General features: G+C 41.8%; 4 protein-coding genes and 1 long non-coding RNA gene across 5 annotated transcripts in view; 1 reads left to right on the forward strand and 4 right to left on the reverse strand.

The window, feature by feature from the left end:
• Nucleotides 1-21155, forward strand: part of LOC117254697 (uncharacterized) — a 29688-nt gene extending 8533 nt beyond the window's left edge. Inside the window, exon 3 of the long non-coding RNA XR_004501498.2 lies at nucleotides 20960-21155. This is a non-coding gene — a long non-coding RNA (uncharacterized LOC117254697). The remainder of the gene's footprint in view (nucleotides 1-20959) is intronic.
• Nucleotides 83-1087, reverse strand: LOC144461904 (trace amine-associated receptor 13c-like). The gene has a single exon (XM_078165807.1). The coding sequence runs from the start codon at nucleotides 1067-1069 to the stop codon at nucleotides 83-85; it is 987 nt and encodes a 328-aa protein (XP_078021933.1). The 5' UTR covers nucleotides 1070-1087.
• On the reverse strand, nucleotides 5778-6764 carry LOC144461931 (trace amine-associated receptor 13c-like). The gene has a single exon (XM_078165893.1). The coding sequence runs from the start codon at nucleotides 6762-6764 to the stop codon at nucleotides 5778-5780; it is 987 nt and encodes a 328-aa protein (XP_078022019.1).
• Nucleotides 11165-12578, reverse strand: LOC144461900 (trace amine-associated receptor 13c-like). The gene has a single exon (XM_078165794.1). The coding sequence runs from the start codon at nucleotides 12520-12522 to the stop codon at nucleotides 11536-11538; it is 987 nt and encodes a 328-aa protein (XP_078021920.1). The 5' UTR covers nucleotides 12523-12578; the 3' UTR covers nucleotides 11165-11535.
• On the reverse strand, nucleotides 17230-18216 carry LOC144461927 (trace amine-associated receptor 13c-like). The gene has a single exon (XM_078165870.1). It carries the CDS (start codon nucleotides 18214-18216, stop codon nucleotides 17230-17232), a length of 987 nt encoding a protein of 328 aa, XP_078021996.1.
• Nucleotides 21156-26886: the final 5731 nt, after the last annotated feature.

Raw genomic sequence — 26886 nt, forward strand, 5'->3', positions numbered from 1 at the left:
GTGTTTCTGCAGCAGGACAGTCTGGTTTCCAAAGTTTCCTAAACACTGAAAAATGACAGTTAACTGATCATTTCAGCCCTGTCTACAGTAATTTATCCTCCCTGGAGTGAGGCTGCAGTATCCTGAGGGTGAAGATGAGTTTGATAGCTTTTCTAAACCAGGGGTAAAACAGAGCATAAATCAGAGGGTTTGCACAGGAGTTCAACCACATGATCCAGGACAACAGAGCATAATAAGACAAGCTCGTGGAGGTGTCTTCTCCTGCTAGAGCGGGATAGTAATATGGGCAGAAGCACAATAGAAACACAGCTATCACAATGCCAAGAGTCCTGGCTGCCTTCCTCTCTGATTTTTTAGCGGTTGGAGCTGCAGTGCCAGTGGTAGCAGCAGTCTGCAACCGAATGACACGCATCTGAGAGATGGCAACCACAAAAACCCTCATATAGAGAACAACCATGACAGTACAGGGCCCGACAAATGAGAAGAAGAGATCTAGCGTGCCTGAGGTGTGGCTGATGACCACCACACACTCCCCGTGGCAGGAGCTGAACCTGTCTGGCTGCCCTAAGTGTCCCATTAGGATACACCCGTTGTAGAGAAGAGAGCAGGCCCAGCATAAACAGATTGATATTTGAACTCTGTGCAGGGTGATCTTAGAGGAATAGAGCAGTGGGTCACAGATAGCCAGATAACGGTCTATGGATATGAGCACCATGTTGCCCACAGAGGCAGAGAGCATGCAGTAAGAAACATAAGGAGTCAGAGCACACAGCAGCCTCCCCAGCAGCCAGCACGTCTCCATGTAGCGCAGGCCCTCGATGGGCATCACCAGCAGCCCCACCACCAGGTCGGACACAGCCAGAGACAGGAGCAGGGTGTTGGTCGGGGTGTGGAGCTGCCGGAAGTGGGAGATGGAGATGATGACGAGCAGGTTGAGAGTCACAGTGAGCAGAGAGACGAAGGCCAGCAGGGTGTAGAGCAGAGCAGTGTCAGAGCGAGGGCGCAGCAGACGCCTGCAGGAGGAGTTGAGGTTGGGGAAGCAGAGCAGAGGGCCCTCTGTGCTGTCCATCACGGGGGAGGGAACAGATTGAACTCCCCATCAGACAGTTGATTTATCCTTATCAAACCCGCCCTCCCAGCTGTTCCAAACACCTGATGAATGATGCAACCTCTCGCCCTCTTCATCACTGTCATCACTTCTCCCTCTTCCCCCCTGCAATTTGTTTTTTATTCATCATTTACTTTTGATATTTTAAATTTGATTCATTTATTTGCACAATTAAACAATGCAGCAGAAATACAACAAAGGATGAGGTGAGTTTTGCAGCTGCGATTTAAGAAACATCCTAGAGGCTTATTAAAGACATCTCACCTCAATAAGCATTATAAGCAGATAAAAAAGTCACATCATCAACTAAAGTAAACAAAGTAAACAAACCTATACTTCAAAGTTTGGTACAGTAGACTGTAATTTGAATATAGCTGTTCTATAGCTGAACCTATAGCAGCACATAAGATACAGAAACATTTTAATTCTAACAACCACTTAATATTGAAATTTAAACACCACTGAATTCATAGCATTGAAATATTTTACTTTGGAAACCATGTATCTGAAACAATTTGTTCTAAATTCAGCAATTTCAAAAGCTTAATTAAAAAAAGACCAACATATATTACATTATCACCCTCTCACCTTCTTAGGGTGGTGTCTGTGTCATCCTCAAGCTCGGGTCCTCTACCAGAGGCCTAGGAGTTTCAGGGCTCTGCATACTTCTGGACTGAAGCTTCAGATGTTAATCCTGGAATCTGCCAGAGTCACTCTCCCAGTTTGGGGGTCACTGCCCCGAGTGCTCCTACTGCCACGGGGACCACGTCAACTTCGACCTTCGACCACATCTGTTCTAGTTCTGGTGTTTGTCAACCACCATTATGTCCGGTTGGTTATCAAGCAGCTGTTTGTCAGTCTGGAAGCTGAAGTCCCACAAGATCTTAGCCCGGTTAGTGGTGTGTCCCATCAGGATTTGGGTACTTAGAGTCCACACTGGGTGCAGATGTTCCTGTACACTATTCAGCCACTTGGTTGTGTCTCTCCATGTACACTGATCCTGCCTGCATTTTACAACCCGCCACTATGTGCTGGATCGTCTCAGGTACATCCTTGCACAGCCTGCACCTTGGGTCTGATCTGCTGTGGTAGACCCTGGCCTCTATGGCCCTTGTGCTTAGGGTCTGTTCTTGTGCTGCGATGATTAGTGTCTTTGTGCTGTCTGTCAGTCCAGCATTCTCCAGCCACTGGTAGGTCTTCTTGATATCAGCCACTTCCGTGATCTGACAGTGGTATGTCTATGTGGAGGCTTATCCCTCCATGTTGTTTGCTCCTCCACTTCTTTGCTCTCATCAGGTTTCTGTTGTCTGAGGCATTCACGTATCAGCTCATCCTTTTGAGCCATCTTCTTGATGTATTCCTGGATATTGGATGTTTCATCCTGGATAGTGGCTCTGATACTCACTAGTCCTTGGCCTCCCTCTTTCTGCTTAGTGTATAGCCTCAGGGCGCTGGACTTGGGGTGGAACCATCCATGCATGGTGAGGAGCTTTTTTGTCTTGACATCTGTGGCTTCCATCGCCTCCTTTGGTCAGCTTATGATCCCAGCTGGGTATCTGATGACTGGCATTGCGTACCTGCTGATGGCTCTGACCTTGTTCTGACCATTCAGCTGACTTCTCATGACTCGCCTTACTCTCTGGAGGTATTTGATTGTGGTGGACTTCTTGCGGCCTCCTCATGATTTCCATTAGCCTGCGGGATCCCGAGGTACTTGTGGCAGTCCTGGATATCTTCTATGTTGCCCTCTGGTAGTTCAACTCCTTCAATTCTGATCATCTCAGACAGTTGTCCAATCCGAATGACATCCCTATGTCCTTGCCGTAGATCCTGTTGGTGTGGATCAGTGAGTTGATTTCTCGCTCATTCTTGGCGTACAGCTTGCTGGCATCCATGTAGAGCAGGTGGTTGATTGTTACTCCACTTTGTAATCGGTATCCATAGCCAGTCTTCTTGATGAACTGACTGAGGGGGTTCAAGCCTATGCAGAACAGCAGTGGTGACAGTGCATCTCCTTGGTATATGCCGCATTTGATGTTGACTTGGTCAATCGGCTTTGAGTTGCCTTTTTAAAAAAAAAAACTGGATTGAGGCTAAAATTAAATAATCAAATTCAAATCTCAAAATTCAAATTAAAAAATATGTAAACAGAGCACTGGTCAAATTTCATAGGTCAAATTCAGATCCAAAAATTCAAGTCAAAGAATATATATTTTTTTAATTCTAAAACATGGATTTGGGGATTTTAAATTTGGGAATATTGAAATAAAATTCAGCTTTTGAAATCGGAAATCAAGAAATTCTCTCTAAATCAAAGTCAGCTTTGGCAATAAGTACAGAGAAATTAGTATGTGAGAGAAATAAATTGGTATTATCAGCAGAAGTACTGGGAGGAGTGTCACCATGGAGGGTGACTCTACAGCTAGGTCCTTGATATAAATAAGGAATAGTAGAGGTCCTGTAATAGATCCCTGTGGGACTCCGCCTGTTGTTTTGGCCCCATCAGATGTCCGTCCATTAATGTTAACAAACTGTTGTTGATTATGAATGTAATTTAAAGACATACTTCCAATAAAGCAATAATATAACAATTACTGGAGTTAGATATCATGATTAAAAGTGTTGAAAGCTTTAGATATGTCAAGAAATATTCCTATCTGTTGCTATTTAAAGGAGTGTGAATTTTGTCAACCAGTTAAAATAAAGCCATATCTGCAGAGTAGGTTTTCCTAAATCCATACTGCTGTCCATACAGGATGTTTTATAATTATATTGTAAACCAGTTTCACCAAAATCTTTGAAAAACAAGCAAAGACAGAAACAGGACAGAAGTTGTTAAATGAACTTCCATCTCCGGATTTAAACACAGGTAGAATTTTAGCAATTTTAACCTCACTTGGTACTGTTCCAATTTCCAGAGATTAATCAAGTACACAGGTCAATGGCCTGAGAATAAAGGGACTAATCTGATAATCAGACCAGATCTGACATCATCATGACCGCCTGCTAAATCTCTCATATTAGCAATGATGTCTGTGATTTCCCTCTAATAGGAGAAGCCTATATTTATTACTGCATTGACCCCAGGTTCATTTGTGTTTAGCTTTATGTGTGTATTGGGTTTGGGTTTGTATAGCATGTGTTAGCAACAAGAAGGCCTATTTTTTTCCATTGCAAAGGTATAAACAAAAAATGCTGAACAGATTTTATGCACTGTAGCCACTAATCAAAGCACCAAAAGGCTCAAACGGTTATTTAAAAGCAGCTAAAAGCATTGAATGGACAAATCTAAATGGAATACAACATCACAAAAGGCAGATAAATATCCAAAATTGTCAGTGTGCATTATTAGATTTTATATTTTGCTTTTACTCCACACTATGCAAACATGGTCTTGAGTCAATAAAAAAGTCCACCAAGCTTACTGTGAAGAAAAAAAAGATGCAATTTGTAATCAAATTACTTTGACAGAAGCATTTACCAAATAAAATTCAAAGGGATATACTGTTAACGCTCCTCTAAAAGTGTGGAGTTATTGGCAACTTTTCTCAGCAGTGTTTGAGTAAAGAGAGGTGCATCGTTTTTATTATGTTAAACAGTTTGAGCTCAGTTTTCTTGTTTTCAGTGTCACAGAAGACATTTGAGCTGACGTGTCTGTAATAAAGAAGTTTCCATTAATGCATAATTAGGTAGCATTTGATCAGAATTAATTGGTCATGTTTTGGTTTTGCTGGATAAAGAGGCATCGATCATCCTCTGGAGTCAACTGTAGTCTCCACTGTTAGGAGTGCGGCAAGGCCTCCATGTTGCTACAGCCACAATGTGCATGCTGTGTGAGTGTGGGACAATGCAGCAGGTTTGCTGATATTTATTTATCAAGAAAGTGAATACTTGTTCATCAAATCCATTCCTGACAGTTAAATACTTTTACAGATTTATACCAAAAGAACGACCGTGTAAAAATCACATTGCTCCACCTCTCTTATGTATTGTTAGTTGGGCCTGTTGGAGAGGAGGATGTGTGTTTTATATTCTTATTATTTGGCTTTCTTCCATTTCAAATTAATGTTTTTTTATCAGGCTCAAACGTTTTGTAACCATTTCCTAATCACTGTAGCTGCCAAATCAGTAAGTCTTTGGACATTTATATCTAATGTGACTTTTAATTAATTTTTTGGCAGTTTGCTGCATGGTGGTGGCAGAAACAGACTTCCAGCAAGGAAAGAATTGCATTTGAAAGCAGTTAAATTAAACATGGCAGAGATAAAGCACAACATCGATCTGGTTCTTTTTAACAGCACAGCAGGCAAGACGAGTGCACAAAAGCTACATATAGTGATCACAAGAGACTAAACCACAAAGACATATTTACATTAACTTTTCATATGATTTGTTGGTGCTTGTGACATTCTGGAAAGCAAGACAGAATATAGCTAATATGTCAATACAGCATTTCAGTCAAGGTCAATTAGCAGTCATTTGCTTCAAGAAGGCACATAATGCTCTTCACTCAGATATGAGGTGTGTGTTCATGTGTGTGTGACAAACTTAGGAACTCTGTGCTTGAGGCCACTGTAGAGTGTTTCTGTGTTTCTGCAGCAGGACAGTCTGGTTTCCAAAGTTTCCTAAACACTGAAAAATCACAGTTAACAGATCATTTCAGCCCTGTCTACAGTAATTTATCCTCCCTGGAGTGAGGCCGCAGTATCCTGAGGGTGAAGATGAGTTTGATAGCTTTTCTAAACCAGGGGTAAAACAGAGCATAAATCAGAGGGTTTGCACAGGAGTTCAACAACATGATCCAAGACAACAGAGCATAATAAGACAAGCTCGTGGAGGTGTCTTCTCCTGCTAGAGCGGGATAGTAATACGGGCAGAAGCACAATAGAAACACAGCTATCACAATGCCAAGAGTCCTGGCTGCCTTCCTCTCTGATTTTTTAGCAGTTGGAGCTGCAGTGCCAGCGGTAGCAGCAGTCTGCAGCCGAATGACACGCATCTGAGAGATGGCAACCACAAACACCCTCATATAGAGAACAACCATGACAGTACAGGGGGCGACAAATGTAAAAAAGAGATCAACAGTTCCTGAGGTGTGGCTGATGACCACCACACACTCCCCGTGGCAGGAGCTGAACCTGTCTGGCTGCCCTAAGTGTCCCATTAGGATACACCCGTTGTAGAGAAGAGAGCAGGCCCAGCATAAACAAATTGATATTTGAACTCTGTGCAGGGTGATCTTAGAGGAATAGAGCAGTGGGTCACAGATAGCCAGATAACGATCTATGGATATTTGCACCATGCTGCCCACAGAGGCAGAGAGCATGCAGTAAGAAACATAAGGAGTCAGAGCACACAGCAGCCTCCCCAGCAGCCAGCATGTCTCCATGTAGCGCAGGCCCTCGATGGGCATCCCCAGCAGCCCCACCACCAGGTCGGACACAGCCAGAGACAGGAGCAGGGTGTTGGTCGCGGTGTGGAGCTGCCGGAAGTGGGAGATGGAGATGATGACGAGCACGTTGAGAGTTACAGTGAGCAGAGAGACAAAGGCCAGCAGGATGTAGAGCAGAGCAGTGTCGGAGCGAGGGCGCAGCAGACGCCTGCAGGAGGAGTTGAGGTTGGGGAAGCAGAGCAGAGGGCCCTCTGTGCTGTCCATCAGGGAGGAGGGAACAGATTAAACTCCCCATCAGACAGTTTATTTATCCTCATCAAACCCGCCCTCCCAGCTGTTCCAAACACCTGATGAATGATGCAACCTCTCGCCCTCTTCACTGTCGTCACCCCTCCCTGTTCCCCCCTGCAATTTGTCTTTTATTCATCATTTACTTTTGATATTTTAAATTTGATTCATTTATTTGCACAATTAAACAATGCAGCAGAAATACAACAAAAGATGAGGTGAGTTTTGCAGCTGCGATTTAAGAAACATCCTAGAGGCTTATTAAAGACATCTCACTTCAATAAGCATTATAAGCAGATACAAAAGTCACATCATCAACTAAAGTAAACAAACAAGCAAACATAAAAATAAGCAACATAAATCAAGCAAAAACATAAGATAGATATAGTAAGATTTATTCAGCTCAAACAGTGTGTTTCATCAGACAGGACTTAAGCCTATACTTCAAAGTGTGGTACAGTAGACTGTAATTTGAATATAGCTGTTCCATAGCTGAACCTATAGCAACACATAAGATACAGAAACATTTTAATTCTAACAACCACTTAATACTGAAATTTAAACACCACTGAATTCATAGCATTGAAATATTTTACTTTGGAAACCATGTATCTGAAACAATTTGTTCTAAATTCAGCAATTTCAAAAGCTTAATTAAAAAAAGACCAACATATATTACATTATCACCCTCTCACCCTCTTAGGGTGGTGTCTGTGTCATCCTCAAGCTCGGGTCCTCTACCAGAGGCCTTGGAGTTTGAGGGCTCTGCACACTTCTGGGCTGAAGCTTCAGATGTTAATCCTGGAATCTGCCAGAGCCACTCTCCCAGTTTGGGGGTCACTGCCCCGAGTGCTCCTACTGCCACGGGGACCACGTCAACTTCGACCTTCGACCACATCTGTTCTAGTTCTGGTGTTTGTCAACCACCATTATGTCCGGTTGGTTATCAAGCAGCTGTTTGTCAGTCTGGAAGCTGAAGTCCCACAAGATCTTAGCCTGGTTCTTGGTGTGTCCCATCAGGATTTGGGTACTTAGAGTCCATACTGGGTGCAGATGTTCCTGTACACTATCCCAGCCACTTGGTTGTGCCTCTTCATGTATGCTGATCCTGCCTACATCTTACACCCCGCCACTATGTGCTGGATCGTCTCAGGCGCATCCTTGCACAGCCTGCACCTTGGGTGCACAGCCTGCACCATGTTTCTGTTGTCTGAGGCATTCACGTAGCAGCTCATCCTTTTGGGCCATCTTCTTGATGTATTCCTGGATTTTGGATGTTTCATCCTGGATAGAGGCTCTGATACTCACTAGTCCATGGCCTCCCTCTTTCTGCTTAGTGTATAGCCTCAGGGTGCTGGACTTGGGGTGGAACCATCCATGCATGGTGAGGAGCTTTTTTGTCTTGATATCTGTGGCTTCCATCGCCTCCTTTGGTCAGCTTATGATCCCAGCTGGGTATCTGATGACTGGCATTGCGTACCTGCTGATGGCTTTGACCTTGTTCTGACCATTCAGCTGACTTCTCAGGACTCGCCTTACTCTCTGGAGGTATTTGATTGTGGTTGACTTCTTGCGGCCTCCTCAAGATTTCCATTAGCCTGCGGGATCCCAAGGTACTTGTGGCTGTCCTGGATATCTCTTATGTTGCCCTCTGGTAGGTCAACTCCTTCAATTCTGATCATCTTAGACACTTGTCCAATCCGAATGACATCCCTATGTCCTTGCTGTAGATCCTGTTGGTGTGGATCGGTGAGTTGATTTCTCGCTCATTCTTGGCGTACAGCTTGCTGACATCCATGTAGAGCAAGTGATTGATTGTTACTCCACTTTGTAATCGGTATCCATAGCCAGTCTTCTTGATAAATTGACTGAGGGGATTCAAGCCTATGCAGAACAGCAGTGGTGACAGTGCATCCCCTTGGTATATGCCGCATTTGATGTTGACTTGGTCAATCGGCTTTGAGTTGCCTTTTTAAAAAAAACAACTAGATTGAGGCTAAAATTAAATAATCAAATTCAAATCTCAAAATTCTAATTAAAAAATATGTAAATAGAGCACTGGTCAAATTTCATAGGTCAAATTCAGATCCAAAAATTCAAGTCAAAGAATTTTTTTTTTTTAATTCTAAAACATTAAGATAAGATAAGATTAGATACACCTTTATTGATCCCATAATTGAGAAATTCCAGAGGATTTTAAATTTGGGAATATTGAAATAAAATTCAGCTTTTGAAATCAGAAATCAAGAAATTCTTTCTAAATCAAAGTCAGCTTTGGCAGTAAGTACAGAGAAATTAGTATGTGAGAGAAATAAATTGGTATTATCGGCAGAAGTACTGGGAGGAGTGTCACCATGGAGGGTGATGCTACAGCTAGGTCCTTGATATAAATAAGGAATAGTAGAGGTCCTGTAATAGATCCCTGTGGGACTCCGCCTGTTGTTTTGGCCCCATCAGATGTCTATCCATTAATGTTAACAAACTGTTGTTGATTATGAATGTAATTTAAAGACATATGTCCAATAAAGCAATAATATAACAATTACTGGAGTTAGATATCATGATTAAAAGTGTTGAAAGCTTTGGAAATGTCAAGAATTATTCCTAAAGCATATCTGTTGCCATTTAAAGGAGTGTGAATTTTGTCAACCAGTTAAAATAAAGCCATATCTGCAGAGTAGGTTTTCCTAAATCCATACTGCTGTCCATACAGGATGTTTTATAATTATATTGTAAACTAGTTTCACCAAAGTCTTTGAAAAACAAGCAAAGACAGAAACAGGACAGAAGTTGTTAAATGAAATTCCATCTCCGGATTTAAACACAGGTAGAATTTTAGCAATTTTAATCTCACTTGGTACTGTTCCAATTTCCAGAGATTAAGCAAGTACACAGGTCAATGGCCTGAGAATAAAGGGACTAATTTGATAATCAGACCAGATCTGACATCATCATGACCGCCTGCTAAATCTCTCATATTAGCAATAATGTCTGTGATTTCCCTCTCAATAGGACAAGCCTATATTTATTACTGCATTGACCTCATGTTCATTTATGTTTAGCTTTAGGTGTGTATTGGGTTTGGGTTTGTATAGCATGTGTTAGCACCAAGAAGGCCTATGTTTTTCCATTGCAAAGGTATAAACAAAAAATGCTGATCAGATTTTATGCACTGTAGCCACTAATCAAAGCACCAAAAGGCTCAAACGGTTATTTAAAAGCAGCTAAAAGCATTGAATGGACAAATCTAAATGGAATACAACATCACAAAAGGCAGATAAATATCCAAAATTGTCAGTGTGCATTATTAGATTTTATATTTTGCTTTTACTCCACACTATGCAAACATGATCATGAGTCAATAAAAAAGTCCACCAAGCTTACTGTAAAGAAAAAAAGATGCAATTTGTAATCAAATTACTTTGACAGAAGCATTTACCAAATAAAATTCAAAGGGATGTACTGTTAACGCCCCTCTAAAAGTGTGGAGTTATTGGCAACTTTTCTCAGCAGTGTTTGAGTAAAGAGAGGTGCATTGTTTTTATTATGTTAAACAGAGAGAAGTTTGAGCTCAGTTTTCTTGTTTTCAGTGTCACAGAAGACATTTGAGCTGACATGTCCGTAATATAGAAGTTTCCATTAATGCATAATTAGGTAGCATTTGATCAGAATTAATTGGTCATGTTTTGGTTTTGCTGAATAAAGAGGCATCGATCATCCTCTGGAGTCAACTGTAGTCTCAACTGTTAGGAGTGTGGCGACGCCTCCATGTTGCTACAGCCACAATGTGCATGCTGTGTGAGTGCGGGACAATGCAGCAGGTTTCCTGATATTTATTTATCAAGAAAGTGAATACTTGTTCATCAAATCCATTCCTGACAGTTTAATACTGTTACAGATTTATACCAAAAGAACGACCTCGTAAAAATCACATTGTTCCACCTCTCTTATGTATTGTTAGTTGGGCCTGTTGGAGAGGAGGGTGTGTGTTTTATTTTCTTATTATTCGGCTTTCTTCCATTTCAAATTAATGTTTTTTTATCAGGCTCAAACGTTTTGTAACCATTTCCTAATCACTGTAGCTGGCAAATCAGTAAGTCTTTTGACATTTATATCTAATGTGACTTTTAATTATTTTTTTGGCAGTTTGCTGCATGGTGGTGGCAGAAACAGACAGTGATTTCCAGCAAGGAAAGAACTGCATTTGAAACCAGTTAAATTAAATATGGCAGAGATAAAGCACATCGATCTGGTTCTTTTTAACAGCACAGCAGGCAAGACGAGTGCACAAAAGCTACATATAGTGATCACAAGAGACTAAACCACAAAGACTTAACAGGATCTGTGCAATACAAAGAAGCCTAATGACAGGTCTGTTAATTTTTGTGTACATTTATTATATTGTAACACAATCAAAGACTGTCCACACATCATGCATGTTGTTTGTGCTCATATTTACATTAACTTTTCATATGATTTGTTGGTGCTTGTGACATTCTGGAACGCAAGACAGAATATAGCTAATATGTCAAAATACAGTATTTCAGTCAAGGTCATTTGCTTCAAGAAGGCACATAATGCTCTTCACTCAGATATGAGGTGTGTGTTCATGTGTGTGTGATAAACTTAGGAACTCTGTGCTTGAGGCCACTGTAGAGTGTTTCTGTGTTTCTGCAGCAGGACAGTCTGGTTTCCAAAGTTTCCTAAACACTGAAAAATGACAGTTAACTGATCATTTCAGCCCTGTCTACAGTAATTTATCCTCCCTGGAGTGAGGCTGCAGTATCCTGAGGGTGAAGATGAGTTTGATAGCTTTTCTAAACCAGGGGTAAAACAGAGCATAAATCAGAGGGTTTGCACAGGAGTTCAACAACATGATCCAAGACAACAGAGCATAATAAGACAAGCTCGTGGAGGTGTCTTCTCCTGCTAGAGCGGGATAGTAATATGGGCAGAAGCACAATAGAAACACAGCTATCACAATGCCAAGAGTCCTGGCTGCCTTCCTCTCTGATTTTTTAGCGGTTGGAGCTGCAGTGCCAGTGGTAGCAGCAGTCTGCAACCGAATGACACGCATCTGAGAGATGGCAACCACAAAAACCCTCATATAGAGAACAACCATGACAGTACAGGGCCCGACAAATGAGAAGAAGAGATCTAGCGTGCCTGAGGTGTGGCTGATGACCACCACACACTCCCCGTGGCAGGAGCTGAACCTGTCTGGCTGCCCTAAGTGTCCCATTAGGATACACCCGTTGTAGAGAAGAGAGCAGGCCCAGCATAAACAGATTGATATTTGAACTCTGTGCAGGGTGATCTTAGAGGAATAGAGCAGTGGGTCACAGATAGCCAGATAACGGTCTATGGATATGAGCACCATGTTGCCCACAGAGGCAGAGAGCATGCAGTAAGAAACATAAGGAGTCAGAGCACACAGCAGCCTCCCCAGCAGCCAGCACGTCTCCATGTAGCGCAGGCCCTCGATGGGCATCACCAGCAGCCCCACCACCAGGTCGGACACAGCCAGAGACAGGAGCAGGGTGTTGGTCGGGGTGTGGAGCTGCCGGAAGTGGGAGATGGAGATGATGACGAGCAGGTTGAGAGTCACAGTGAGCAGAGAGACGAAGGCCAGCAGGGTGTAGAGCAGAGCAGTGTCAGAGCGAGGGCGCAGCAGACGCCTGCAGGAGGAGTTGAGGTTGGGGAAGCAGAGCAGAGGGCCCTCTGTGCTGTCCATCACGGGGGAGGGAACAGATTGAACTCCCCATCAGACAGTTGATTTATCCTTATCAAACCCGCCCTCCCAGCTGTTCCAAACACCTGATGAATGATGCAACCTCTCGCCCTCTTCATCACTGTCATCACTTTTCCCTCTTCCCCCCTGCAATTTGTTTTTTATTCATCATTTACTTTTGATATTTTAAATTTGATTCATTTATTTGCACAATTAAACAATGCAGCAGAAATACAACAAAGGATGAGGTGAGTTTTGCAGCTGCGATTTAAGAAACATCCTAGAGGCTTATTAAAGACATCTCACCTCAATAAGCATTATAAGCAGATAAAAAAGTCACATTATCAACTAAAGTAAACAAAGTAAACAAACCTATACTTCAAAGTTTGGTACAGTAGACTGTAATTTGAATATAGCTGTTCTATAGCTGAACCTATAGCAGCACATAAGATACAGAAACATTTTAATTCTAACAACCACTTAATATTGAAATTTAAACACCACTGAATTCATAGCATTGAAATATTTTACTTTGGAAACCATGTATCTGAAACAATTTGTTCTAAATTCAGCAATTTCAAAAGCTTAATTAAAAAAAGACCAACATATATTACATTATCACCCTCTCACCCTCTTAGGGTGGTGTCTGTGTCATCCTCAAGCTCGGGTCCTCTACCAGAGGCCTAGGAGTTTCAGGGCTCTGCATACTTCTGGACTGAAGCTTCAGATGTTAATCCTGGAATCTGCCAGAGTCACTCTCCCAGTTTGGGGGTCACTGCCCCGAGTGCTCCTACTGCCACGGGGACCACGTCAACTTCGACCTTCGACCACATCTGTTCTAGTTCTGGTGTTTGTCAACCACCATTATGTCCGGTTGGTTATCAAGCAGCTGTTTGTCAGTCTGGAAGCTGAAGTCCCACAAGATCTTAGCCCGGTTAGTGGTGTGTCCCATCAGGATTTGGGTACTTAGAGTCCACACTGGGTGCAGATGTTCCTGTACACTATTCAGCCACTTGGTTGTGTCTCTCCATGTACACTGATCCTGCCTGCATTTTACAACCCGCCACTATGTGCTGGATCGTCTCAGGTACATCCTTGCACAGCCTGCACCTTGGGTCTGATCTGCTGTGGTAGACCCTGGCCTCTATGGCCCTTGTGCTTAGGGTCTGTTCTTGTGCTGCGATGATTAGTGTCTTTGTGCTGTCTGTCAGTCCAGCATTCTCCAGCCACTGGTAGGTCTTCTTGATATCAGCCACTTCCGTGATCTGACAGTGGTATGTCTATGTGGAGGCTTATCCCTCCATGTTGTTTGCTCCTCCACTTCTTTGCTCTCATCAGGTTTCTGTTGTCTGAGGCATTCACGTATCAGCTCATCCTTTTGAGCCATCTTCTTGATGTATTCCTGGATATTGGATGTTTCATCCTGGATAGTGGCTCTGATACTCACTAGTCCTTGGCCTCCCTCTTTCTGCTTAGTGTATAGCCTCAGGGCGCTGGACTTGGGGTGGAACCATCCATGCATGGTGAGGAGCTTTTTTGTCTTGACATCTGTGGCTTCCATCGCCTCCTTTGGTCAGCTTATGATCCCAGCTGGGTATCTGATGACTGGCATTGCGTACCTGCTGATGGCTCTGACCTTGTTCTGACCATTCAGCTGACTTCTCATGACTCGCCTTACTCTCTGGAGGTATTTGATTGTGGTGGACTTCTTGCGGCCTCCTCATGATTTCCATTAGCCTGCGGGATCCCGAGGTACTTGTGGCAGTCCTGGATATCTTCTATGTTGCCCTCTGGTAGTTCAACTCCTTCAATTCTGATCATCTCAGACAGTTGTCCAATCCGAATGACATCCCTATGTCCTTGCCGTAGATCCTGTTGGTGTGGATCAGTGAGTTGATTTCTCGCTCATTCTTGGCGTACAGCTTGCTGGCATCCATGTAGAGCAGGTGGTTGATTGTTACTCCACTTTGTAATCGGTATCCATAGCCAGTCTTCTTGATGAACTGACTGAGGGGGTTCAAGCCTATGCAGAACAGCAGTGGTGACAGTGCATCTCCTTGGTATATGCCGCATTTGATGTTGACTTGGTCAATCGGCTTTGAGTTGCCTTTTTAAAAAAAAAAACTGGATTGAGGCTAAAATTAAATAATCAAATTCAAATCTCAAAATTCAAATTAAAAAATATGTAAACAGAGCACTGGTCAAATTTCATAGGTCAAATTCAGATCCAAAAATTCAAGTCAAAGAATATATATTTTTTTAATTCTAAAACATGGATTTGGGGATTTTAAATTTGGGAATATTGAAATAAAATTCAGCTTTTGAAATCGGAAATCAAGAAATTCTCTCTAAATCAAAGTCAGCTTTGGCAATAAGTACAGAGAAATTAGTATGTGAGAGAAATAAATTGGTATTATCAGCAGAAGTACTGGGAGGAGTGTCACCATGGAGGGTGACTCTACAGCTAGGTCCTTGATATAAATAAGGAATAGTAGAGGTCCTGTAATAGATCCCTGTGGGACTCCGCCTGTTGTTTTGGCCCCATCAGATGTCCGTCCATTAATGTTAACAAACTGTTGTTGATTATGAATGTAATTTAAAGACATACTTCCAATAAAGCAATAATATAACAATTACTGGAGTTAGATATCATGATTAAAAGTGTTGAAAGCTTTAGATATGTCAAGAAATATTCCTATCTGTTGCTATTTAAAGGAGTGTGAATTTTGTCAACCAGTTAAAACAAAGCCATATCTGCAGAGTAGGTTTTCCTAAATCCATACTGCTGTCCATACAGGATGTTTTATAATTATATTGTAAACCAGTTTCACCAAAATCTTTGAAAAACAAGCAAAGACAGAAACAGGACAGAAGTTGTTAAATGAACTTCCATCTCCGGATTTAAACACAGGTAGAATTTTAGCAATTTTAACCTCACTTGGTACTGTTCCAATTTCCAGAGATTAATCAAGTACACAGGTCAATGGCCTGAGAATAAAGGGACTAATCTGATAATCAGACCAGATCTGACATCATCATGACCGCCTGCTAAATCTCTCATATTAGCAATGATGTCTGTGATTTCCCTCTAATAGGAGAAGCCTATATTTATTACTGCATTGACCCCAGGTTCATTTGTGTTTAGCTTTATGTGTGTATTGGGTTTGGGTTTGTATAGCATGTGTTAGCAACAAGAAGGCCTATTTTTTCCATTGCAAAGGTATAAACAAAAAATGCTGAACAGATTTTATGCACTGTAGCCACTAATCAAAGCACCAAAAGGCTCAAACGGTTATTTAAAAGCAGCTAAAAGCATTGAATGGACAAATCTAAATGGAATACAACATCACAAAAGGCAGATAAATATCCAAAATTGTCAGTGTGCATTATTAGATTTTATATTTTGCTTTTACTCCACACTATGCAAACATGGTCTTGAGTCAATAAAAAAGTCCACCAAGCTTACTGTGAAGAAAAAAAAGATGCAATTTGTAATCAAATTACTTTGACAGAAGCATTTACCAAATAAAATTCAAAGGGATATACTGTTAACGCCCCTCTAAAAGTGTGGAGTTATTGGCAACTTTTCTCAGCAGTGTTTGAGTAAAGAGAGGTGCATCGTTTTTATTATGTTAAACAGTTTGAGCTCAGTTTTCTTGTTTTCAGTGTCACAGAAGACATTTGAGCTGACGTGTCTGTAATAAAGAAGTTTCCATTAATGCATAATTAGGTAGCATTTGATCAGAATTAATTGGTCATGTTTTGGTTTTGCTGGATAAAGAGGCATCGATCATCCTCTGGAGTCAACTGTAGTCTCCACTGTTAGGAGTGCGGCAAGGCCTCCATGTTGCTACAGCCACAATGTGCATGCTGTGTGAGTGTGGGACAATGCAGCAGGTTTGCTGATATTTATTTATCAAGAAAGTGAATACTTGTTCATCAAATCCATTCCTGACAGTTAAATACTTTTACAGATTTATACCAAAAGAACGACTGTGTAAAAATCACATTGCTCCACCTCTCTTATGTATTGTTAGTTGGGCCTGTTGGAGAGGAGGATGTGTGTTTTATATTCTTATTATTTGGCTTTCTTCCATTTCAAATTAATGTTTTTTTATCAGGCTCAAACGTTTTGTAACCATTTCCTAATCACTGTAGCTGCCAAATCAGTAAGTCTTTGGACATTTATATCTAATGTGACTTTTAATTAATTTTTTGGCAGTTTGCTGCATGGTGGTGGCAGAAACAGACTTCCAGCAAGGAAAGAATTGCATTTGAAAGCAGTTAAATTAAACATGGCAGAGATAAAGCACAACATCGATCTGGTTCTTTTTAACAGCACAGCAGGCAAGACGAGTGCACAAAAGCTACATATAGTGATCACAAGAGACTAAACCACAAAGACATATTTACATTAACTTTTCATATGATTTGTTGGTGCTTGTGACATTCTGGAAAGCAAGACAGAATATAGCTAATATGTCAATACAGCATTTCAGTCAAGGTCAATTAGCAGTCATTTGCTTCAAGAAGGCACATAATGCTCTTCACTCAGATATGAGGTGTGTGTTCATGTGTGTGTGACAAACTTAGGAACTCTGTGCTTGAGGCCACTGTAGAGTGTTTCTGTGTTTCTGCAGCAGGACAGTCTGGTTTCCAAAGTTTCCTAAACACTGAAAAATCACAGTTAACAGATCATTTCAGCCCTGTCTACAGTAATTTATCCTCCCTGGAGTGAGGCCGCAGTATCCTGAGGGTGAAGATGAGTTTGATAGCTTTTCTAAACCAGGGGTAAAACAGAGCATAAATCAGAGGGTTTGCACAGGAGTTCAACAACATGATCCAAGACAACAGAGCATAATAAGACAAGCTCGTGGAGGTGTCTTCTCCTGCTAGAGCGGGATAGTAATACGGGCAGAAGCACAATAGAAACACAGCTATCACAATGCCAAGAGTCCTGGCTGCCTTCCTCTCTGATTTTTTAGCGGTTGGAGCTGCAGTGCCAGCGGTAGCAGCAGTCTGCAGCCGAATGACACGCATCTGAGAGATGGCAACCACAAACACCCTCATATAGAGAACAACCATGACAGTACAGGGCCCGACAAATGTAAAAAAGAGATCAACAGTTCCTGAGGTGTGGCTGATGACCACCACACACTCCCCGTGGCAGGAGCTGAACCTGTCTGGCTGCCCTAAGTGTCCCATTAGGATACACCCGTTGTAGAGAAGAGAGCAGGCCCAGCATAAACAAATTGATATTTGAACTCTGTGCAGGGTGATCTTAGAGGAATAGAGCAGTGGGTCACAGATAGCCAGATAACGATCTATGGATATTTGCACCATGCTGCCCACAGAGGCAGAGAGCATGCAGTAAGAAACATAAGGAGTCAGAGCACACAGCAGCCTCCCCAGCAGCCAGCATGTCTCCATGTAGCGCAGGCCCTCGATGGGCATCCCCAGCAGCCCCACCACCAGGTCGGACACAGCCAGAGACAGGAGCAGGGTGTTGGTCGCGGTGTGGAGCTGCCGGAAGTGGGAGATGGAGATGATGACGAGCACGTTGAGAGTTACAGTGAGCAGAGAGACAAAGGCCAGCAGGATGTAGAGCAGAGCAGTGTCAGAGCGAGGGCGCAGCAGACGCCTGCAGGAGGAGTTGAGGTTGGGGAAGCAGAGCAGAGGGCCCTCTGTGCTGTCCATCAGGGAGGAGGTGGGGTCAAGAGAAATGATTAAATTGTCTGCTAGACTGTTAATTTATCCTCCAACACTGCCCTCCCATTTTTCCAATACCTGGAAGAGATGTTGTCACTTTCACATTCTTAATAAAGTTTAACCAGTAACTTTTGGGTTACCAGGACAAGATCTTTTTAGCTGGTGTATATGTTCCTGTCGAGCTCTTTAACTTATCATGCAGGAGGACTCCTTAAACCCAGTCCGACGGCTTGCAGAGTTTCAGAACATTCTTTCACAGGACCTTTAATAGAGGCAGAAATGAGTCCTGAAACTCAAAAACGAATTAGCATTTTTGATCTCTTGGTTCCGGTGTCTTGAAGTCAATGGGTCTCGAATGAACGATTAGATTTTGGTGGTCAAGGGCCAAAGTCCCTGTGACCATAGTTCTAGAATTCATACGCTAATTATCACAAATCTTTACACAAATGAGGATAAAATAATGAAGTGATGACATTTTAAATCCAAAAGGTCAAAGGTCAACTTCACTGCGACATCATAATGTTCTGCAAAACACTTTTTTGACCATTATTCTACTCCGTATCTCAGGGACAGAAGAGGAGATGCTTGGTCAGATACTGAATTGGTGACACTAAACTTGGGTGTCCACCTTGAAACTGATGTGTGTGAAGCATCCATGTTGTAGAGTTTGAAGCTTCTTTGCAGCAAAATCCACATTTGAGGCGTTGTCAGCTGTCATGACTACATGAGTTTGGACACACATGGATGTAAACTGCAACTTGACCGGTTTGTGGAGGCAAACAACTGTGAAGCTGGTTACTTCTGGCAATTGCATTTACACTTCAGAAATCATAAAGTCATATTCATTTGTGCAGATTATCTTGCTGAACAAACGTGTTTTTATCAAAAACTTTTTTTTCCACAGAGCTAATTTTATAAAATCCCAGAGGCTATTTGGTGAGTGGACCAGGACGATGCTAGGTTGGCCTGCGAAAAAACGTCATCCCTACAGCGCTTTATGACCAGATTTTGTATTGTTCAAATGAGCCAATAAGTTTGCAGTTCTAAATATTAGTCATTCATAAACAGTGTTTGGTGCCACACTTAAGAGCCACCAAACATAGCACAAATCTTAGCTACAGACACAACACTTTGTTGAAAATGTATTCAAGACAGTAAAGCCTTTCACTTACTTATTTGTCTTAATCCTTCATATATCTTTTTTTTTTTTTAAAAAAAACTCACAGTTGGATCCAAACTCTTCAACCCATAGAAAGTGGCAGTGCTGATCGTGCTGGCCCTCTGACTTCATTCTCCAATATGCAGTTACTGCAGCTTGAGCTCCAAATCTCTTTGAAGGCCGAGGACAATCAGACCACCATCTACGACTAGATCTGCAATTGAGAGGGTCATCATATCTAGAATATCTGCCAGCTACTCAGAATTATACAGAAGCATGATGCATTCACTTAAGAATGTAAAGGTTCACCTAGTTTTTCTGAATTACCAAGATTATCTTTCATTCAGAAAAATAATAGCAGAATCTTTGAAAATTTATCTCATAATTCTGAGATAATGACCTTGTTACTGCGTTCACATGGAATCAGGCAGATGGAAAACAATAATAATTTTCCTTTTAATTCAGAAAAAAAGCAGATTTTTCTCTGCAATGTGCAACATTTTGTGTGTATTGATGCAAACTATGGGGCTATGATATGCAGTAGTAGATTTTCATACACTATACAAGGTATTTTATACATTTAGTTCTGGATCTTAATTCTGTACTTACTAACAATCACAGTCCATTTTTTAGAGACGCATCCTGTCCTATCTAGCTCAGTTTTGACAGTTTAATGTTCAACCAATAATGGCTAAGCAGAATTTTCAATCATAAGGTTTAAGTTTAAAACCAGGTAAAGGACCTTTAAAGTTTAATTTTCCCCCCAAGGCATGACGGGAGAACAGGAGACTGCAAGAAATGAAAAAATAAAAATCTGCTCCAAGCTTCAAATTTTTTTGAGACTTTTTCTGAGCTTGACCGAGTTCATTAAGTGTTGCTGTTTGACCTGTTTACATCCTTACAGTTTATTTTCTTAACACCTCAGATTGGCCTGGTGCCTCGGTGGTTTGGAAGTGTTACTTTAGAGTCAGAGGGGCACCAGCTCTGCTAATTAGGAACACTTTGAGATGTTAATCTGTGCTTGTTATGCTGTCGGGTGGGAAGCTGTAATTTGACCTCAGAGGTATTACTCTGTGTGTCTGTACGCATAGTTACATGTGTTGTTGCATCATGAATTAGCCCTGCAGTAATGTACAGCAGAGATCATCAGTTATGTTCATGGAAACATGAACATATTGCTGCATTTTGGATCATCTGAAGTTTGTTTAAATATTTTTTGAAAGCCCTGAGAACACGGTGTTACAGTAGTCAAGTCTGCTGGAGATAAAAGCAGGAATGAGTTTTTCGGTGTCGTCTTTAGATAAATGAGGTCGCACACGGGCAATGTTTCGAAGATGGAAAAATGCCTTTTTGGTGATGTTTCTCACTTGGGGTTCAAAAGCACAGGTCATAGTCAAAGATGACCAAGGTTCCTTAATTCATGCTTTTTGTTCAGAGCCAGCTTTTGTAAGATTTGTGTGTGTCTAGAGGCAATTTAGAGTCCACAACTATTGTCAGCAAAAAGATCTCCCTCTTTTTTTAATGTGATACAAGTGGTCAAAATGTCTGACTTTTATTCCTATAATTGTACAGATTCTGGATCCTTAGTGTTGGAGGGGATATTTGGAGTTTCTTCAAGTGTCTGAGGTGGAACAGTATGCAACCCCCAGGTCAGGCTGCCAGTAACATAGACACCATGGGACTTGAAGCTATCCACCCTCTACACTGAGGCCCTGTTGACATTAAGGCCCTTGCTTCTTCCAAAAGTCAACTATCAGCTCCTGACTTGGCAATAAAATGTATTTTTTTATGTGTCTTTTTATTGTTTACATGTTAATTTAGTCCAAACCAGATTATAGGTGAAGACACACTTTTGTCTGGATGAGATTGATCACAGGATGTGTAGCAGAAAGGTAGCTCAGTGTGATGAACAGATCTTTGTAATTCCTTAAGTTCCATGATCAAGTCCAAACACTGAACCCATTTGTAGTTGTTTATAAGAAAGTTGTTGAAGGACTTGTTTTTGGGGCAGACATATCTAGAAAGAAAATAACAAACTGTCTTGTAGAGTGTTCAGTCCAAAAGTCTAATGTGTTTTGGGCACCTCTGAACACTCAGAGGAAAGACAGAATAGCTGTCTAATTCAATAGCTCATGGTATTTGAGAACTGTTGGGAGATTCTGATGTTGTGGGTTCAATACTAGTTGACACTAAGTGAATTTTGAATGCCTTTGTCCAAATGAAGTGTGTGATTTTTCTCTGTATATTTCCATCTGATGCTTGGACTGCCATGAAATGTAATACTGGTATTCATGTCCCCCTCAGGGATGTTGATAGGTTAATAGAGTTTAAGCCTATGTCTTGAAAGCAGAGAGCCTGTCTTCTGAACAGCTGTCTCCAATTAATTCCTCTTACTAGGACACCTGTTAAACCCGAGAGTCACGAAGAATATAGTGATGTTGCACATCAAATTTAACAGCAGAACCTCGGCTACACGGCTGTAAAAACCCTTTTTATCTGCCCCAAACACAGCTCAAACAACAACTAAATAAACAACAACAACTAACTCCAATAACTCCATACAGCACCGATATTCCGACCCACTCGGTATATTTCGGGCTCTAACTCGACCACACGTTATTCAGAACACATGCTATTCATCTCCACACGTATGCACCAAAGCACTCTACCACACACCATCAAAGAGCTACAGGCCAAAGAACAACAACAACAGAAATGTTTTCACCAAAATGTATTTGTAGTATCTCTCTTACCTTGTTATTTTTGCTGTGAAAAGCGCATTCTGCTGTACAATCACACTAAGTTCCCGTTTTACCGGATGTGGTGCGTCATTCAAATGAGTCTGGGCGGAAAAACTTGTTCCGGGGGAACCAAAACAATGACCACTCACAGCAGCCGACATCGCCCCACAATGCGTTCTGCTGACTTTGATTGGCTTACAGTGCTGTCATTCTCGTTTTGGTGGGTATAGCGTCATTCTATTGGCTCTAATGAATCAAACGAGGTGTCAATCACTCAAATCGGCCAAGCCGTCGTGGAGATGCAGGCCTCCAAAGCACAGAATAGAAACTCAGGTTCAAATGTAGTAGGTGTGTATTGGTCAGTTTGGAGTGGGAAATAAGAGGAAAAAAATGAAACGGACAGTTGTATATCCTAAACATCAGTAGGGATTTACAGAAACAAAAATGAAAGATATAGGATTGTACATGACAAAAATCACATGCAAACATCTTGAATTTTCTGTACTAAAACCTCTATAATATTGTTCTGCTTCACTTTATCAGAGTCAACCTTTGCAGAGTTAATGTTCACATATTGTACTATGATTTGATAGGTCTAGAGCTGCTGCATCATTCCAAAGGGATATGCTTTTTTTTTTAGGCGAACCTCAAAATATTTCATTTGTGCTGTGTGCCATCTTCATTTACTCTTCACATATAACACATATACTGATATTTACACATCTTAACAAATCTCACAAGTGTTCCCTTTACCATGACACCAAAAGTATTCAAATAGACCTTGTGGTTGCAGAGATATTTTCATTTCATTATGGATATGCAATTTAACAGGTGACTTTTGAGTGCCTTTGTCCAAAATAGGGGCTGAAAATCTTCAACTTTTAGGACAAACTATTTTTTGACATTTTTTAGGACATACCACACTGACTTTATTTTACTTTTTTAGGACATAGTATGCTGTGACTTTTAGACTTTCTTAGGACATACTATACTATGACCTTTTTAGGACATACTATACTGACTTTTTTTTTACTTTTTTTAGGGCATACTATACTGTGATTTTTAGACTTTTAGGACATACGACTTTTTTTGCACTTTTTAGGACATACTATACTATAACTTTTTCTAGGACATACTTTTGACATTTTTTTGACATAATACACTATTTTTTCTAGGACATATACTTTTGACCTTTTTTTTAGGATATACCACAGTGATTTTTTTAAACTTTTTTTTTAGGACGTACTATAATATGATTTAAAAAAAAGGACATACTATGCTTTGACTTTTTCTTTACACAACTCAGGCTGTAAGAGGACTGGTTGGAAATCCAGAGTTCGCTGGTTCGGTCCTTATCAAGGCTCAGTGAATTTTAAAGGCTGCTGTCCAGAGGAGAGAGTGAAAGGCTTTGTGAAACACAATGGAGGTGAGAGTTGGAGTAGCTCAGGCTGTTAAAGATCTGAGTGGAGATCCTGAGTCTGAAGGATCAATCCTTATCCAGGGCAGGTGAATTTTAATGTCCAACTGTTACGGCCCTTGATGGAGCCCAGGGGATGGAGGGTGTAACACAATGAATAGAACGGGATGAAAAGGATGAGGAAAACAGATGGTACAAACTTAGGGATTTATTTATAATAGACAAAAAAACACAAGAGAGGTCTCCACAACAACTGAAAGCGAGCTCTCCAAAAGGTGAGGCCGATCTGCCTAAACAGGGCAACAAAACAACGGATATTACCAGACAGTCAAGCCACCTACAAAATAGTGCTGAATAACACATTCTTCACCAAAAGAGTAATCTTACCGACAACCGGCACACAACCACCTCTAGAAGTGGTCAAAGAATACACGAACGAACAAACACACAAACACAAACACAAACACAAACACAAACACAAACACAAACACAAACACACACACAAACACACACACACACACACACACACACACACACACACACACACACACACACACACACACACACACACACACACACACACACACACACACACACACACACACACACACACACACACACACACACACACACACACACACACACACACACACACACACACACACACACACACACACACACACACACAGCTCACCAAGTGGCTGCCTCAGGAGACTGCAAAAGGGGAAAATCTGCCTCTCTGAGAAGGTTTTTATGCTGCCCCAGGGCCTGATGGGTAACGGCTCACAGGTGTGAGTAGTTACCAGCCATTTTCAGTAGGAGGGGAGGGGCCAAACCTGGAGACAGCAGAGAAAAGAAAAAACAACCATCCACACACACACACGGCCCTGCAGCCGTAACACCAACGCCCAAATGAAAAGGTTAAATGGATCCGGAGAAAAGATATATGTACAGCAGCAGCTTAACTAAGTGGTTGAGGCTACTGCCCTTGGTGCAGGAGACTGGGGTTTAAATCTGTTTAGGCTGATGGTTTGATCCTTATCCAGGGCAGGTGAATTTTAAAATCCAACGACCAAATAAAAAGGTTAAATGTGCCCAGAGAAAAGGCCATATGTGTAGGCAGCATAATTCAGTGGTTAAGGCAACTGACCTGAGAGCAGGAGACTGGGGTTCAAATCAGGTCAGGCTGATGGTTCGATTCTTATCCAGGGCAGGTGAAATTTAAAGTCCAACACCCAAATACAAAGGTCAAATGTGTCCGGAGAAAACGTACATGTATAACAGCAGCTTAACTCAGTGGTTAAGACTACTGACCTGAGAGCGGGAGACTGCGGTTCAAATCTGGTCAAATTGATGGTTTGGTTCTTATCCAGGGCAGGTGAAATTTAAAGTCCAACACCCAAATACAAAGGTTAAATGCGTCCGGAGAAAAGGTACATGTATAACAGCAGCTTAACTCAGTGGGTAAGACTACTGGCCTTGGTGTGGGAGACTGGGGTTCAAATCTGGTCAGGCTGATGGTTTGGTTCTTATCCTGGGCAGGTGAAATTTAAAGTCCAACGCCCAAATGAAAAGGTTAAATGCGCCCAGGAGAAAAGTTGTATGTGTAGCAGCAGCTTAACTCAGTGGGTAAGACTAGTGGCCTTAGTGCGGGAGACTGGGGCTCACATCCAATGCTACCAATTGCACGTCATACCACGGCAAGGGGGAGCCAGGACGCCAGGAAAAAGTGGGGATGTGAGTTGGAGTAGTAGTCATTTGGGCATTGGAGTTTAAAATTCACCTGCCCAGGATAAGACCCAAACAATCAACCTGACCAGATTTGAACCCCAGTCTCCCACACCAAGGCCAGTAGCCTCACCCACTGAGGTATCCTGGTGCTACACAAATTATCTTTTCTCCAGGCGCATTTAACCTTTTCATTTGGGCGTTGGACTTTAAATTTTACCTGCCCAGGATAAGAATGAAACCATCAACTTGACCAGATTTGAAACCCAGTCTCCCACACCAAGGCCAGTAGTCTTACCCACTGAGTTAAGCTGCTGCTACACATATAACTTTTCTCCGGGCGCATTTAACCTTTTCCTTTGGATGTTGGACTTTAAAATTCACCTGCCCTGGATAAGGATCAAACCCTCAGCCTGATCAGATTTGAACCCCAGTCTCCCGCTCTAAGGCCAGTAGTTTTACTCACTGAGTTATCCTGCTGCTACACATATCAACTTTTCTCTGGGCACATTTAACGTTTTCATTTGGGTGTTGGACTTTAAAATTCCCCTGCCCTGGATAAGGCTCAAACCATCAGCCTTAGAATCTCAAAGCAGATCTTTAACAGCCTGAGCTATTCCTCCTCACTCTTTCACTGTGTTTCACGGGGCCTTTCACTCACTCTCTCTGGACAGCGGCCTTTAAAATTCACCTGCCCTTGATAAGGATCAAACCATCAACCTCATGCTCTTCAAGCAGCGCTTTACCAGCCTGAGCTATTCTACCGCTCTCTTCCACGGTGTTTCACAAATCCTTTCACTCTCTCCTCTGAACAGCAGCTTTTAAAACTCACCTAGCCCCGATAAGGACCGAAACAACACATTACAGCCTGAGCTATCAGTCCAGAGTAGGAATGGGAATTGATAGGATCTTATTGATATCAATGCCATAATCGATTCTGCTTATCGATCCGATTCTTTATCGATTCCCTTTTCAATTCCTCCTGTGAATTAATGATATCACCTCCTGTTGTTTGTAACCCAAGACATCTGCTTTCATAACGTTTTATTATGAACCTTAACCTACCAGAATGCTGGCTCCTCCACTGTGGAGAAAGGGTGCAAACCTTTCACAATACATTTTATTTGTGCTTGATGACACTCATCTATTTTGTCTTGAGGCATTTTGCCCTTTGCAGCAAGTGTGAATGGGGTTTGCTGGCTAAACGGAGGGGGAGGACGTGGAGCTGGGGAAGCGACACTGCAAGCAAGAAATACTCAGTCCACTGCTATCATCTAAAATGGAACAAATGAAAGAATATTTGTACGGCATTTGTTTTCATCTACTTCGAATAACGTTATAGAATAGGTCATTGAATGCATTGTGCTATCGTTAACATGGGACAGGACATACGTACCGTCACTGGCACTGCTCTGCTGAGACTTTGCTGCAGCTGCATTCGTTGACCAGAGATTGTCGAACACATGGCACTCTTGATATTTAATGCCATGCGACGACAAATGCTTCAGCATGTTGGTGGTGCTTTCGCCCATGCATGTAATTACGGTGCTGTATAAATTGCATGTCGCGCTGTTAGTCTTTTTTGGTGAAGTGAAGCCACGCCTTCTGTCTCT

This window comes from Epinephelus lanceolatus, chromosome 24 (assembly GCF_041903045.1).
Source record: "Epinephelus lanceolatus isolate andai-2023 chromosome 24, ASM4190304v1, whole genome shotgun sequence".
Taxonomy (NCBI): domain Eukaryota; kingdom Metazoa; phylum Chordata; class Actinopteri; order Perciformes; family Serranidae; genus Epinephelus; species Epinephelus lanceolatus.